The 17,473-nt window shown below is 41.4% G+C and overlaps 1 protein-coding gene across 6 annotated transcripts in view; it reads right to left on the reverse strand.

Moving 5' to 3' along the window:
• Positions 1–17,473, reverse strand: part of ABCC9 (ATP binding cassette subfamily C member 9) — a 75,787-nt gene that overhangs the window by 2,818 nt on the left and 55,496 nt on the right. For all 6 annotated transcript variants that reach the window (XM_049821877.1, XM_049821879.1, XM_049821878.1 and 3 more), the window contains 10 exons: positions 15,747–15,839; positions 12,948–13,050; positions 10,462–10,563; positions 7,520–7,640; positions 6,402–6,532; positions 5,729–5,807; positions 2,623–2,731; positions 2,284–2,387; positions 1,491–1,624; positions 1,063–1,125 (listed from right to left, as the gene is read on the reverse strand). In XM_049821877.1, coding sequence (XP_049677834.1) covers positions 1,063–1,125; positions 1,491–1,624; positions 2,284–2,387; positions 2,623–2,731; positions 5,729–5,807; positions 6,402–6,532; positions 7,520–7,640; positions 10,462–10,563; positions 12,948–13,050; positions 15,747–15,839 — 1,039 coding nt within the window. The remainder of the gene's footprint in view (positions 1–1,062; positions 1,126–1,490; positions 1,625–2,283; positions 2,388–2,622; positions 2,732–5,728; positions 5,808–6,401; positions 6,533–7,519; positions 7,641–10,461; positions 10,564–12,947; positions 13,051–15,746; positions 15,840–17,473) is intronic.

The following is a 17,473-nucleotide window of genomic DNA, read 5'->3' on the forward strand; positions in this document are numbered from 1 at the left end:
TGCTTGAGACACTGGCTTTGGAAAGGCAAAGCAAAAGAAAAGTGAGATTGTAGTCAGAAGGACAATACTGAAAATTTGAACAGCATGTAACTGAAAGACAATATGCTTGCCACTAGCATCGTCAGCATTTACACATCCAAGAACCTTAGAGCCTATTGTAAATGAGCTAGGTTAAGTGGTTTGCCTGACACGAACTAGTCGCTGACAGACTTGAAACCAGGGTCCAGGAGGCATAACTCTAATCTCTAATCACAGCACTGGATTCCAGGCAAAGCAAATGAAACAGCTGTTGAAACACATATTTATCTTGTGGATAAAACATCTGTTTGTCGAGCAAGCCTGCTGTCACAAGGTAGAACTATTCTTAACAGTATTCGCTGTATGTGTGTGCATGTGTACGCACGTATATGTATGCATGTACATGTGCACACTTGCACAGATATATAGAACTTTTGGGCACTAGAAATGGCAGGAAAACAGGAAAAAATATAAACCCTTATTTGAACAGATACTAATTTTTGAGCAATTCCCATTGATTCCAATTTTTAAAACCTTTATCATAAACACAACTTTTTATTCTGAAAGAGAGAAAAGATAACCCAACTTGAGAAACCACACCAAACAGATTTTGAAATCTCATCTCCTTTTATAAATTTGTGCCATGACTGTAGGCACTATAAATGCATAGACTTCAGAGGCAAACATCAAATCTAGATTTTGACACAACTTTCAATAATGTTTTAGCCTATGGCTTCAGTTTAAATTTTTTAGAGAGAATGACTTCAAGTTTTCTTGGAGACAGTGTAGGTGCTCCTTTTCCCTGTAAAGTCCTTCTTCAGATCTAAGTGTTTTAGTTTGGCCCACTTGATAGCAAGATAGCATTTACTGCAAATTTCAGGTTGATTGTAAGTCTCTTGACTTGTTCTAGTATCTGGGAATATTCTTGTGTTCTAGTTTTACTTTGTGATGTTTTTAGTTTTATATAGTGATGTTTAACTAGTGAAAGGCAAGATTAACCGCCTGAGGAATGAGGAAAGAGCATTTGCTGGCATCAGTACTTACTGCTATTGTTACAACTGTGCGGTCTGCAAAGGCAGTCATCACAACCTTCTGCAAAATGTTTTCCTGTCAAAGGAAAAGGCTTACTTCAGTTACTTCATCCTTTTACATTTTAATTCATGTGTCTTCAAGCACATAAGAGAGACGATCATTTTCCATACTACCTCTGATCTGCACACCAGATTCTCAGTAATGAAATGCCACACCTGTGAAAGCAGGGATTTTCTAAAACATTTCATTTTGTCTTTTTTCCCCTCACCATAAGCATCACTCCCCAAAACACATCAACAGCAAGGGCTGAAACCAAACACAGAAGAAAAACAAAAAAGCTGTCAGTTTTTTCTGCTAAAGAGAACTCAAGGCTAACATTGGGGAAGATGCCTCTTCTTCTAGTAGATCCATGCATCGATGGTGCTAGTTGCTATACTTACTGTGGCCATGTCAATAGAAGCTGTGGCTTCATCCATGATGAGTATGCTACTTTTGCGGACAAAGGCTCGGGCCAGACAGAAGAGCTGCCTTTGCCCTACACTGAAGTTCTCTCCTCCTTCTGTGACCATTGCATCTGTAATAAAATCAGTTACTTTGAATGTCACACCACTGAAATGCTGTATGTTCATACAATCAGTCAAGAAAAATCCCTGTAAAAGCCAATAAGGATAATCTTGACTGAACACTGGAATGGAGTGATATCAAGAAAAGTGAGCGCAGCTTTTTGGGAAAGGAGCGATATACCATTAAGCAAAAAGTTGGCACAAATAGTTAGCAAATCTGGTAGCTGCAGGATATTATCTTAATAACATGAAATACACTTAATATGGAAGGAAATATGTGTGTTTCCTTCATGAACCAGATCTGAAATGGTAAGGAAAATGCTCTGTCAGTGTTCTAGACAAGAGCTACAGCTCTACTGGCAGAGCCAGATTCTGCTGAAGAAGTGGAGGTAAACCTGCTCTTTTTTAAGTCTTTGCTGACTAGTCACCCCACTATGATGTTGAGGTGCTGCAGGATTTTTCTGCGAAGAGTGGAAAACCAGACTACTCTTCAGCTTTTTAGTAAGAATATTCTCTCTAGCATAGAGACAGAATATTCATTAGATGCCTGTCAACTCCTACATGATGGTTCAGAGTGTAAGATCCCATGTATCTGTTTATATGTGTGCATGCTCATGCATGCACAGTTTCATTATTGGCCTATGTTCCCAGAGACTTGGTTCAGACATACCAAGGCCTCCTGGCAATGACTTGACCATGTTCTTCAACTGAGCAATTTCCAAAGCTTCCCAGAGTCTATCATCGGTGCATTTGCATTCTGGATCCAAATTAAAGCTGCAAAGAAAACCATAACGGGGGTCTTGTTACTGCAATTACAGTTCATTCAGTCTTCTGCTAAGGAACATTTTGGCATTGTGTATGTCACTTGACTTCCCTTAGACAGGCTGTGTAGATAGATTGGACTGAGCTAGGAAGTGTCCTTCCCTTTTCCATCCGTTCCTGTTCCACAGCACCCATCACAAACACGCCATGCAATGCTGCTTGTCACCCCCTGATGGCATACACCTACCGGATGGAGCCACTGAACAATATTGGATCCTGGAGAATAATGGAGAGTCGGGAACGGAGAGTATGAAGAGGCAATTTGCTGATGTCTATTCCGTCAATCACTATCCTCCCTGTTTAAAACAACATGCAGAAGATATGTGAGGGAATTGCACAAAGCATATGATCCGCAGGTAGCGGACAGAAAGATAAAACAGCTAGTTTGGGCTGGACTGCAGACAATGAGGCAGTGTGCCTCTCTGATCTCTCAGCACTGTCACGTAAACATGGGGAAAGTGAATCTACGTAGTAACGCAAGCCAGAAGGAAGCCAGCTTATTAGTGACACTGTTGCCTTGCTCTCTTTCTCTGTTTTCTTCCCACCCTCCCTTAAAGGAAACACGTGGCTTCCACGCTATGTGATTAATGATAGCACCAGAAGGATAATTTATTTGGGGGCAACCTGAGCTTTACAGCCGAACAGAGCGAGAACAAGAGCAACATGTTATTAGCCACGTCCTGTGCCTGTCTTGGTTCCCCTTGACTTTAACAGTTGCAGAAAGTATTTAACTTGATATTGTGCACAATTTCTTTTGCATAATATATGTATCTCCAATCAATACACCAGGAGTCAAAACTATCCTTCAAACTCTAGATGGAATGGGGTAGCATTAAGTTTTTAACAAGATCAGAAAAACAAAAAGGATGTCCTACTCCAAGGCATTTTAATACCATTCATGCTGGTTCCTACAGCTCAGTTTCATTTGAGTATTTGGTTGTGAATTAGCCACATACTGTTCTGCTAGCATAAGATTACTGGAAGCAGTCTCATTAATCGCTCAACCCAGTAGTTCATTCCCGATAAGAAGCTGTTGCAACAGCTGGGATACTTGGTAAAGTCAGAGGATTTTTCCTTCTAGTCACTTCCTTTTCTAGTCACTACTTCAGGTCAATGAGCATATAGATCTCATCTGAAAATCTGATCTACGATGTGCTGGGTGTGGCAACTGCTGATATTCAAGCGAGGGAGATGGGGGAAAAGTACAAGAGAAACTGGTTGGCTGCTCTGTAAGTAGAAGAGAGCAAGAAGGGCAGAATGAATTTCTTCCCTTGAATCCTCAAACAAAGGCCAGGAACTACTGACCCCACTGACTTTCCCTGGACCCAGGAACATCCTCTGGGTTATGGGGAAGGGATGGCCCAGGGCAAACTGAACGAGGGTATGGTAAAGGGTATTTTCATCGGGCTCATTTCTGCAGTTTCCCTGTGGATTACTTCACTGGGCAGCTGCACTCCTCCCTGGGAAGTATCCAACATTAAGTTCATCAGTTCTCTCTCCCAACAGCGAGAACCTAACTGTGAACTGGCAAATACATGGATATTCAAAGCTCTGCATGTATGCCTCTTCTGTCATTCCCAATTGTCATGACACTGCATTTTGCAGGTTACTCTGTGTGGCCCTATTCCAATGAAAGACTTAATCCCCGCTTAGCTGGACTACCAATAGTCTTATGCTTTTGTTAAATAGTCAGAGGAACTAAGATTTCATCTGTAGGGTGCGAAGTCCAATTGTTTTCAGACTTGCAGAAAGTCTGAATCAGGTCATAAGACTTCAGCATGAGACATCGGTGGTTGCATAAACTTAAGCAATTCCTTTTCTTCACAAATGAAGACATGAGAGAGGGTTAGGAGAAGATGAGGCAGACTAATGAGAGAAAAATTAATATCGTATGCCTTGGGAATAGGAGAATGCATTTTTGATAGAAGACGGGGTGCTCAAGGAAAAGAAAAGAGCAGATGAAAGGACCTATGGGAAAAAGTAAATTAAAGAGGAGTTGGGAAAAGGGAAAGTAATGAGAGGCGGTCAAGCAAGACAGAAGAGAAATGAGAAGTAGTTTGAACAGAGGGCAAGAAAAGGGAGACACTAAAGAACACAGAAAGAAGTGAGAGTACGGGAATAAAATGGACACATACAAATTTAAAGAAATAACAGAGACATAAGGAACCAAGATGGACAACATGAATGAAATTTTGGCTCCAGTAAAGTTACTCGAAATCTTGTTATGTAACTTTTATTAGAGCCAGGACTCCACCCAGAATGGGACCAGCATAGAGGCCAAATATGGGTCTAGCTGAGAGAGAGAGAGGGATGTGCACAAAGGATAAAGAGAGCTTGATTACAAAAGACTTAGGCATTCTCATTGAGAAAAATCAGGGATACAGAAGGAACAAACAAAGAAAAGATACAGAAAGAAGATTAAAGTAGAAGGAAACTTAAAGTTGGCCATAAACATAATTATTATTTGTTTGCACTATTTATATATCCAGGAACCCCGGTCATGAATCATAAACCTATTACCATAGATACATATAGGCACAGAACCACAACAAAAGCAAGTTTTGCTTTTGCTGCATCAGATTTACTTACCCTCCTAGAGCCTACTAGGGTTTCCCTGGCAAATGTTCCATGCATAATGGCTAAATTAGAAACATGGAAATCTTTGAAACAAAAGGATGACTTTCCAGTAGGTTTCCATATTCCCCACAACAGCACACAAATATAGGTATTATAAATGCCAGGGTGCATATTGCTGTATACCAGTTCATGCCAATTAGCTGGGAGAGTGAAATGCTGCAGGAGTGAAAACATAGCAAAATGTTTCCAAAACCTTCAGTTGGTTTCTGCAATACTTGTGGGAAATCACAATAAAATAAAAAATAAATATCAAGGGAATGGACTTGTTGAGTTGTAGGTTCTGTTCTGCTAATATTTTGACAGCTATCATAAGTTAATGCAGTTATTCTTTAGGGAGAAATTTAGAGGTCCCAGAGAGTTGCATATTTTTTCCTCCTATCTCAAAAATGGCATATTGTTTTGTCAGAGCATATGCAAAAAAAATTAAAAAAAATTAGAAGTATTATCTGTGCGTAACATTTCCTGGAAGAACCAAGCACTACTCACAATGGGACACTTTGTACTTTGAAGGATCAGGCATGACAAGCCCCATTCTAATCAAGTATCTTCTGAGCCAGAGAGCCAGGATATAAACTATCAAAAAGTCTCCTCGCTTCTCCTGAAGAAATAAGGGGGGAGCAGGTCAGGAGTGACAACACACTCCAGTGAAAACTAACCATCGAATATGTCCACCATTCTGAAGAATGCCAAAGACAGGGATGACTTGCCACTGCCAGTACGACCACAGATCCCAACCTGTAAAAGAAAGCAAGATGTTACTTACTTATAGAGCGAAGCTGTAAATCAGACTTGCAGTTCTTTTGGGAAAGCTGGACTGGATTGCTCTACTGGTGGGTAGAAAGGTCCTTCCCCAGGGCCAGTGGCAGACACCAGGGAAAAAACATAAAACAGCACAGCAAGCACACTCCTCTTTTCTGCCTCTCAGCATCGTGAGGACTTGACCCAGGACCATTTTTGAAACTTCAGCATATTGACTTGGACTCCGATGATGCTATATGCTGAAATGCGAGATATTCTCGCATTTTTACTCAGTTCCAGTCTGGTGTTCATCTAATCTCGTCTGGCCACCTAGGCTCACTCTACGCAAGGGAGATGGATTTGGAAAGAAGGGGGACTCTCAGAAAGAAAACTGATCCCAGCCAAGAATAAGATGTCATCAGTGTAAGTTTCTTGACCCATGCCCAGGGACCTCAGAGAGAACCATCAATGCATATAGCTGTCACTGGAAGTTCCTGTTATTCTTGCTCTTCTGCCACCTTAGAAAAGAAAACACAATAAGGAAGGATCTGCTCCAGAATGAGGATGATAGGGAATTGCTTGATATGGTACCTTTTGTCCTGGTTTGATATACGCCTTAACATGCTTAAGAACCGGCTTGAGGTTGTTTTCATATCGAACGCACAAATTTTCAATCTTGATTTCCCCCTCCTGGGGCCAGTCTTTGGGGACTTGAGAGGGATCTGAAATAGTTACAGAAAAGCAAACCAAAATGAATGTTATTGAGGGTCACCCTTTATGACATTCCCCTTCCCTCCCCCCACCTCCCTTCCTGAAGTTGCTTGAGAAATGGAGTCCCAGTTCCCTGCCAAGGGGGAGCTGGGAACTGCCTGCTGGGCATGTTAGTGCTTAGCTTCCAGATCCTGACGCATAAGAAGAGAGGGCAGATGCTAAAGTGGTTCTTGGCAATGAAACGGGGAGAAGCCAAACAAGCAGAGAAGAATGTAGTGTCAGCACAGTGTTAACATGTTCTTCGGTCAGTAACCGGCACAGGAAGGGCAGTGCAAGGAAGGATGTTGTTACTGCCCTACAACATGAGCTGTTGACATTATCACAGCTCATATTTCATCCTGATTTGCAAATACGCAGGCAGGTTTTGTCTCCAGACTGAGGGGCTTGGCTTTCCAGGGAAGCTTGCTGACCTGTGAGCCTTTTTGGTCTTGCACTTCAAGCACTTCTAAAATACCAATCAAAGCCAATTTGAAATACGTGGAGTATGAACACCAATGTGCAGTTCAGGGAGAAGTTGCTGGGGTCTGACTGCCAACGTGACCCTGTCCTCTAGTCCCCATTTGCTGCAAAGATCAGAGATTTTGAAGCATGTGACCGATGGTGCATTTCTAATTTTTATCTGTATTTTTGTTTTCTAAATAGTTACATGGATGTTTTGTTCATCCCATTTATAACTGTGCCCTGGTACTTTCTGATTGTACTCCAGAGCCATGTTCGGTCTCCCTGGCACTTGGTAGTTTTTTTTTTTTTTATGTTGACTATCATGAGTTACATATCTCATAGCTGCTTTTGGCTATCCTTGTCACTCAGATGAGTGGGAGTTCCTACATGTCAATGAGAACAGGTTTTGGCCCAAGAGTTGTATACATTTTACATGACCAAGTCTACTGTGCTTTCACATTACCACATTAAACCCCAAAAAGATTAGCGTGCAATACCCAAGCAGCCATCATAGTTCTCCGACTCCATGTTCAGGAAGCTGTGTACTTTTTTTACTGCACCCATCTGCACCTCCAGATCAGCCAGATTCCTCACCACCCAGTTCAAATAGTTGGTTATCTGCATCACAAAATGAAAGCAAGGACAGGGATCAGCCTTCTGTCTATTCATCTACCTGTTTGCGAATAACAGTTGGATAAATTTGTAAAAGTCTTTGGCCTGACTCAGCACAGCGAGTCTCTTACTGATGTTGTAACAGTTCAAGACAGTGCAACAGCATCAGATATGTAATAAGCCAGTTGTACTCCATCACAAACAACCCTGACATAGTAATTTAGTGCTTGGTATACTGTCCTGGTTTCAGCTGGGATAGAGTTAACTGTCTTCCTAGTAGCTGGTACAGTGCTATGTTTTTTGAAGGAGAACTATGGAAAGGTTGTACCTACAGTCTGAAGATGTGACTTATTAACGGAATCTCTTGTTCTCAGCATCTAGAAATCAGTACTGAAAGGCATCTTCTTTAAGCACACAAACACAGGAAAAAATCAAAATTGGGAGCGCTGTTTGGAGATATTACATTTTCTAATCTTTCAAAGACTGCAACTAAAGATTAAGAAAGCTCACTATTTACAAATATATTGAGAAGATCTGATGGGCATTTCATTTCTGTTTCTGTCTGTGCATATTTAGGTAACTCATTTTTCTGTGGAATATATGAATGTTTTTAGCATAGAAATATATCAGAAAAAAATGTATTAGCAGCTCAGTGGTACTTCCTTCTTGATTTTTTTCCCCATTTGTAATGAAAAGGATTTGATCAATAATAAAAGTATTACTTGTCGTAGATAATAGTTGATAATTAGTTGTCTAACAATACCCAGTAGCTTAGTGAAACTGATCTCTAGTCAGGACTGACTAGTTAAGGCTAAAAATTATAAAGCAATTTCCTAAATATTTCCTGAACATTCTTATGTCTCTATTTAGGTGCTCATATAAGAAAGAAACACTGATCTTATTAGGAACAGTTGATTTGACAAGCACCTTTAAAAATTGAGATATTTTACATAACTGAATAAAGGTTTAGAAACTTAACACAGTGAAAAAACCCTGTACACAAATATATTCAGAGAAAGGTTTTGCCATTTATTTGTAGGAGATTGCTGAATCTGCCAAATAAGAACTTTATTATGAATAAATCATCCAGCCCCACTTCTTTTCCAATAACCTGATACAGATGCAATAGGCATGCACTAAATAAGATCTATCCTTAAGACAGAGTTTCTCGAGGGGGTATTATTTTCTTGTTCAGAAACCCACTCAATCGGTGTCCAGCTTTTGAGTCAGAAAGTTATGGAAATGGGTACGTTTGCAGATAAGCTAAACACTCTGCAGAACTGCTGCTTGCAGAGTAGCCGGCTGCAATCATAGATCTGGCAGATTTGATAACAGACCCTGGCATCCGAATGGCTCTACCCATTATTTTAACCTTCATCGTAGTTGTGCAAGGGAGTTGGCAGTATTTATACAAGGGCAGAGAATAAGTTTATGGATGTCTACTGTAAACACAATGTTGGTACAAACAGCTTGCTCTCATCCAGGTCCAAACATCAGCCCTCTCTTAGCTCCAAAGAGAAATGATACAAAACCTGTGTCAGGGGACACGGGTGATGATCCAACTGCATTCAAAATTTCATCAGTGTTATTGTGGGGCAGGAGAGAGACAGGTAATCACTTGGTGACTACAGCATTTTTTCCTCTGCTCTGCCAGACTTCAGCACATAGCTAATTTACACTAATGATCCATTTGCAAACACAGACTAAGTACAAAGAAGCCAAAGATGATGCAGACATCCTGGCGCTTCCAGATCTCTGCTAATGAAGCAGGATTACCAGGAATGTTTTCAGAGTGAAGTTGAAGCACTGGGACTGATTCTCAGTTGCTGGCAGGTTCTCACACTGCTGCAAGAGCGGCACAAAGGGGATCTAAGGCTATCCTAAGGCAGCTGCTGAGAACTTTCTGTTGTAACCATGGGCTTGCCAGCACTTATGTGCAAAGCCAAATCTCAGTGTTAGACCCATACCCATATCCCTCTCTCATACCAGTGCCGTAAAGCAGCGAGATTTTTGCCACGCTAGCCATGATTTAAAAAATTCTTCCTGCCACTACCCTCATTCTCCTTTTGTCCCCACTCTCATGGTTGATTTGGTGATATTTCTACTGTGGTGACTGTACTCACTCTGTGGTCATGATGCACTCTCGGCCTCTCTTATAGCCTACTACATGAAACCACTGTTCTTTCGCCATGACTCAGCTCAAATAGCTCAGTGAGAATGATGATGTCAAAATGAATTGGCTAGTGTGCTACCAAAATCTCCTCATTCCTAACCCCATCTCCTCTGCTTTCCTACTGCTGCCTGTCATGATGAACCATGCCCACCAGCCCCAAAGGTCCCAATCCCCAAATCCATTCAGAATTGCATGGACAATATTGGGCATCTGAGTAGTTTCCCTCCAAAGGCAGAACTGGTATTTCTGATTCTTCAGCAATTATTTTATTTGGTCTTTTGTTAAAGATTACCCAGGTTATGACAATCTGTGGAATAGTATTTTCTTGCAGGTTTTGCCATATACAGGCGGAACCAACACTGTATTGTACAGAACAGAGTGCACAGCAGGTCCTCTTACGCATTCTTAATTTTCCTGCTCTGCTTGGGAGCACACAGGGCCTGGGAATGGTTGTGTTTTTTTAATTGGCTCATAAAACCTGAAGCAAGTCCAAGTTGTCCTGAACTCTCAACTTTGGCTCGAATCCATTATTTGCAAGATTGGTTTTTTTCAAGATTAGGCAAGCTGGACGATAACACTGTATATGTATTTTTAAAAGTATTATAAAATTAATACATTGGTCTGAAAGTTCTTTTGCTTTGCCTTGGTACATACCGTCAAAGCGTACAGGAGACCTAGCCCCACAAACCCCGAGTGAGGCCCTTCAGTGATGGAAGTGACAGCTGCAGTCAGAACTATACAAGCACCGAGGTAATCCTGGAATGAGAGAGAGGGGGAGAGAAAGTTTCTATGCAACATTAAAATGCAGCAACAAGAAAATTTCTTTAGTTGCAGAGCAGGTTCACTTCAGTGAGGATTGTTTCTTTAATGACACCTAGTCCTTAATTCTGGTTTGGTTTTCCTGGAAAAGGTCAGGGGTTGTGGTGCCCAACCTGAAACACTCTAAAGGAACTTGCTGAACACAAGTGAAACAGGCCATTATTTTCTGCAAATCCATTTGGGCTAGGGTATCTTGTTGTGGCCACCCTAAAAAAGCAGGTATCAAAAAATCTAATGAGCGCACACACACACACACAAAAAATCATAAGAATGACATAACAATGACCCCCTTAATTCCTGCCAATAAAACAAATCAATTCCACTCTCTCCACTGTCCTTCAGGTCTTCTCAAACATGAGTCTGCCTTCCCAAAAAAGAGAAGTAACAGTGACTGCACAAAGTCCATGAGGAATTTTGGCAGAATTTATACAGGTCATGCACATGTTTTATTGGCACAAGTGGGTAGCCTGACATACAGTGTCTACATCATGCAATGGGACACTGTGCATGGTGAAGGCATCCCTAAGCCTGCTATACCCTCACAGCCTGCAGTGAAACACCACATGGGTGTTGGCAGTGTGGACTCTGAAAGCAGTATAGCTGTGTAGTTGTGGTGCTGCAAATGGGCTACTAAGCCTTGCTCCTGCCACAGCACTTTGAGTTTCAGAGTGATTCTGTGGTAGATACCTGAAGGATCTCAGCTCTGCTGCATGGTGATGACTCGCTTTACAGAAATTGCTGTGTTAGAAAGATCTGACTTCTCACAAGCTTTGCAGGAGCTTGAACCCATCTTCTTGATGTGTACCTCAGTTTTGAAGTGAATGCCACATGTGATCTCATGTAGTTGTCAAGGTGCCTGATTCATGAGACTGCTGGTATTCCCACTCTCCCACTGCTCCCTGCATTATATTTACTTTGGATTACAGGGTTAGCATTTTCCATCCATTTTTTTCCTCCTGTCTGATAATATCCTGCCTGGAATCTTTCCTTCTGAGATTTGAAATGAGGGCTGCCTAGTTCATCTGTCAGTAAAAAGTGCTGATGAGCAGATGACAGACTCGAACTTAACATCTACAAGGAAGCAGAAGCACAATGGTCTCGAGCCTCCACCAGCAGTTGGGACAGGACTTCACGGTTGATATTAAATCCTACAAACTTTTGAGCGACCTTAGTACCACTGTGCCATTAGGCAGAGCTAAATGAACTATTTCTTGGCAAGACCACATTATTTCTAATGCTATGATGAAGTGACGCATATTCTTGGATCAAATTCATTCCTCATGTAAGCAAGTCTAAGGCTGTGAGACATTAATAGGCATTGCCACAGCTTATTCCAGGATTGGCTGTTGCTCTGTTATTTATCTGTCTTTGATTTGGAAACAAGTTCAGCTTGATCTTGGATGCTGTACGAAGCTGAAGGCTTCATGCACTAGGGAAAGCTTTGCCATCATAAGAAATGGAGCACAACTTTTTTGCTCCACCAGCGTACCAGGAGATGAAGGTGAGGATACAGCCTTTGATGTGAGGATAAACCATGCCTGTTACTATTTGTGTCTAGCAGAATCAGGTCACTGCTCTGTTTATTCATTGCTCTTTTAGTGTCAGATGAATAAGAAAATCACGGTGACTTTGCTTGCCTCTTCTTGCCTTGCAGATCAGGAAAGTTCCTCATGTGCTGTCCCTGAAGAGGCCTCATAAAAGCCAGGAGCCTGTCTCACTGGCAGTGGCTGTGTCATGCCCTACTGTCATTTGTCTTGCAGTTGGAGTCTAGTTCTGCCATCTTTCTTGATACTGAGTGGTAAAATCACAAACAGTATGGCCTCACAGCTGTAGTAAAGGCACTGCAAAGGAGGGGTTTAAATTACAGCTGTGGGATTAAACCTGTTGCTGGAGAGATACCTCAGGACCTGGAAGCTCAGTGGTGCCTAAACCAGCCCTGGCAGAATGATGGCACAGTCCACAAAACTACTAAAATCCATGCTCTGCTTTGAAAGCAGTTCCTGCTGCAGCAGGTCTGCAGATGCTGCACAGTAGTAGAGAAAGCCTTATTTCAAGTTATGTAAATGTTTGTTCTTGCACTCTCTTCAGACGCTAGACATCACAACAGCAAAAGATGAAGGAGACTTGTATTTTCTTACCCCCGGCCAAGAAAGCTGAAAAAACCCTATGGGTTTAACATAAACAATCCCAATCTATTTTAAGGAACAGTGTGTATAATCTCATCGCGAGATTAATTCTCGTTATTATCTTCTCTGCATCAGGCAAAGTCTCTGTTTGCTTCCAAGGTTTCAAAACCATGGCTGGGATGAAACTGAACGTACCGTCCTGACCTCCAGCCATCTGTTGGCAGCTGATAGAAATAAGTAGGCAATGTTGTTCGTGTCCGTTAGTTCCAGCATACGTTGTTTAAATCTGGCTTCGTGCCTGCCAAGAGCAAAGTTGTTATATTACAACACATTATACACCCATACACAAAAGGATGACACATTAAACTCTTCTCTCCCTCCCCTCCCCCCAAACCAAAACTTTTTGCCCTTCTGCTTTTGCCAAACTTTGGGTTAAAAACTCTTCCCTAAGGACCCATACCTGCTGCCAGGGCTCTCCTTAACCAGGCAGAGCTACATGTACGATGGGGAGGAATTTGTTCAACAAGCAATTATATTGGCCTAGATTTTGGATCAGAGCCTGTCCCCTCAAAGAGACTGCAATGCCAGGCTGCTAGGGACAAGTTTTCCTTCCTGCTGCTGCCCTCCAGTCCTCTCAGAGGCGAGTGCTGCTGTGGCCCCTCGTTTCTTCCTCACGAGCCACTAGCAAGAGCAGAAGGCTCACCTGTCGGCTCAAAATCTGATTTCGGAAGTTACCTGGCCAGCTGCAGGAGTCTTCAACAGGAGTGACACCTCTGAGGTTTCAACTAATAGACTCTAGATTGATCAGTAGCTCAATACCTTTCAGCTACTCAGCTCAGCTGTTTTCTCAGGCAGTCGCACATTGCCTAAGCAGCTTGGAAAACTACAGTGAGGGAGAGCTATAGATCATTACTGAATTACCAAAATGAGCGGTGTTACCTCCACTGGCGCATGTTTCTCTCTCCCCCGCATAATGCCTGTCACGTTTAAAAACCAGTGCAAGGATGTCAGAGTGCTTAAGAGCTGAGGTACACCTTGGGAGGGGAGGGGGAAAGCTCTGTTGGTGTAAGTGTATTAAATTCATGGTGCCTTGCAGTACTTTAGGTATGACCTGCAGTCAGATGGAAACCATTTCATTGTTTCATATTCTACTGTCTGTTAAATACCCTCACTTGAATAAACTAGCTGAACTTCATTCAGCAGCTTATTGTCTGTTTTATCATGGCAAGCTCTTCCATTTTATAGTCTCAGGGCCCTGCTGTGAAGCACCTGTAACCCCTGTTCTGCCAGAAACGTCTGTCTTTTTTTTTTTTTTGCCTTTTCCCACTGATACTTTATTTCCTTCTGCACAGCTTGTAAACATGGCAAGCAACCTCTGCAAAACAGCAACTGGCAACAGTAATGACGTGGGGAGGAGCAAAGATGCACTGACTATTCTGCTCATCTGCCTTTCTGGCAGCAAAACTCCTGTTTTCCTAATGGAAAATCTGACATGCTCAATCTGTATCTTTTCATCCATGTCCAGCTCATCTTCTGGGCAGTTTTAGACTTTTATCCTGTCAGATGACAAACAGCAAAGGTCACTGAAATTGCTTTCTGATCCAACTGTACTACTTTGTGGTAAGTTATGTGAGGAGCTGCTCTATTTTATCCTGGAACATACTGAACTCAAACTGCAGAGAATGACTAACAGGACTATTAGTAAATATGAGCTTGCTGGCAAAAAACACTAGAGACTTCAGGTTTGGTTGACAGTGGAGCATAGACAGGGAAATGAAATGGCTTTGATTAGCACCAAAGATCCTGGAAAGCTCAAGCGATGGTTGTGATGCCTGGTCCTTCTGTAGGGCTGCCTTCTGCTCTCTGTCGTCCAAGCCCACATTGCCTTTTTGTAAGGTGAAGAAGAGTTGAACAACTCCCAAGAAGTGCTAAGCTCCTTTGTCTTTCTGAGGAGATAGATAGCGTGATGAAAGGCCACTCTGAACCTCTCAAGAAGCACTCAGCATCAGGCCTTAATTATAACTTATTGTTTCAGTACATCATTCTCATTGACAAAACTTGTTAAAACATTTGTTGACCGCTGGCTCACATCTCTTCAACACAGCAACCTTTTTGCTTGTCCTGCCACAGTCCTTACTGCAGCACGCTGCACTAATAGCCTGGGTCCTAAAGCTACCTTGAAGTGATGCAACAGACTTACGCTGTTAAAATAGGTGTGCAGATAGCATTGCAGTGAGATCTGCACTGGTTTGAAATTCTAGATTGTACAGAATGAATGCAACTTACGCTTGCTGGGGGGCACCATCAAGCTGGCACTTTTGATAGAGTCATGCTAGATATAATGTAGTGAATATATGAGGAGAATTTGGGCTATATTTCATGTAGCAAGTAGAGAAAAAATATATGCATGGGAAGTTGCAAAGATTCTCTGAATCTTCTGGAATTTATTTTTCAGTTTTGATTGACAAGGCTAGGTTTTACAATATTAAGTTCTGTTCTGCTGTAGTTTTCTTGGAAAGTCTCTCAAGCTGCATATTGACTTTTGGTTGGAGAGTGCTATAATGATCTTTCCCTGCCTGAGAAGTGGGTTAAATACAGAAATGATTCTGGAGCACTTGGATAGCACAGCTTGTAGGATATAGCAGGGGGGTCTGAAGGAGTGGTGCCTGTGCCTGCCCAGCAAAGGAGAGCTCCCTGCCATCCAAGTAAGGCATGGTTAAACTAAACATCTTAAAAGTTTAAGTATCGTATCCTAAAAAAGTATCATCTTTAATTCAGCAGAAAATCAGTACAGATAAATTAGTGTGTTACTGAAAATACGCATAAGTGTTTAGAGGCATGGCAAAGCAACAGGAAAAGAAAATCTCTTCCCTTTTTTGAGATAGCTTAATTAAAGTCCACCATATCCAACAATTTGCCCTCAGACATGCTCCAAGCAAGCTGCATGAGCCAGATCAAAACCCAAGCCTCCCTTTAACCATTTGTTTTACTGACCTGAACGCTCTAATGGTGGTAAGGCCTTCAGCTGTCTCAGAGAAGTGACAGAGTAAAGGTAGCTGGGTGCTGTCATCAAGTTCCTGGAGGTCCCTGGGAGTACAAAAAACAGCAGACAGCCATTACAATGTAAACATCTCTGTAGAAATTTCACTGCATAACAGACAAGAATAGACATTTTATATGTTGCACATATTCTTTTCAGGATGACACAAAATAGTCGTTTTCACAGTACAGAAAGACACTGACATGGGAATATCATATTTCTCTTTTGCCATAGGAGCCTTTGAATCATCCCCCAGCCACCTCCACAATCTAGCTTTTGGTCACAGCTAAGCTTCTCTTTGTCCCACAGAGATAACGACATTATCACATCTCTCCCGGATAAAAACCTCCTGTCCATTTTAGCCAGATACTAACTACCTTTTATTCTCAAACATTCTAATTTATTAATATAATTAATATAATTAACTTAAATTCAGAACAGTTGATTTTAAAATTTATAGCATGTTATTTGTGGCTTTGACATCAGGTATAAAATAGAGTTAGTGTATCTGCAAGTTTATCTATTTTATTGCAACTCTATCAGCTAGCCTAACAAGAAGGGTGCCTTTCCATATAAACCTTGCCTTGTTTTGAGTATCTTTAAGTACTGCAACATGCTGAACGTAAAATATAGCAGACCTTCTATTTGTGGTGTTAACATTATCACACTGGTTGAAATAGAGACAGCACTGACAGAGAAATAATATGAATGAGAAATTTCCTCAATTATTCAGCAATGGTGTTTTCAACACCTGCATGGAGCGATGATATTTAAGTCTAAAAATTCCACACTCCTGAAACAGGAACATTTTCCAAACCACAGACACAAATACATCTTTCTGTAACACTCTGCCATTGGCACAGCAGCCAGTTGTATAAACAGAAGAGAGGCCAGATCATTAGATATTTAAACTCTTTATTAAAATCCTACTATGTTTGCACACTGTATTAGATAGACCAGGAGAAATAAGTGCTCCATGATGCTGAATGTTACAGTATACAGGACTGAATTTGCTGCTTATGTTTTGATGATAAATATGCTCTCTTTCAAATTTATGATGGAAAATACACAGGAGTTTTTGAGACATGTAATGGAAAATACAACAGAGAGTCAAAGTGCTGCAAGAAATACTGCAAATATTTGCATTTCTAAAAATTAGTGAAGCCTGGAAAGTACTGCATGCAAGTAAGTTATAATACTGGCTGAAACTATTCCTTCATCCTACATATCCCAAGACTATTTTTTCTAGAAATAAATTAGATTTATTAATTTCTTTTATGGATTGAAGGAACACAAGTCAGCCCTGAATGCCTCACAATTAAAAGAGTTTAATTTAAAGTTATGGACTTGCAGAGCCAACAGGTGCAAGTGTGTGCGCGCACTGACTTACAGGGGTGATCAAACTCTAGCTAGCTTGCATGGTATGGCTATGGGTACAGCATGTGGGAAAACCAGATTTGGAGATGGATAGAGACTTTACTTTCATATATAAAATACGGAGAGAAACTATAGTATTTCCCTGGGGGAGTCTAATACATCAGCTTTGCCTACTCTTGTGTATTTTAAGTAAGAAGTTTACACAATGTGCACTGCTATGTGTAGCAAGACAGGGTGACACTCAGAAGACCACAACGGACTTAAGAATGAAAACCAGGTCTTCTGATGCCTCATCCACCTTGAG

This window comes from Accipiter gentilis, chromosome 18, assembly GCF_929443795.1.
Source record: "Accipiter gentilis chromosome 18, bAccGen1.1, whole genome shotgun sequence".
NCBI classification, from domain to species: domain Eukaryota; kingdom Metazoa; phylum Chordata; class Aves; order Accipitriformes; family Accipitridae; genus Astur; species Astur gentilis.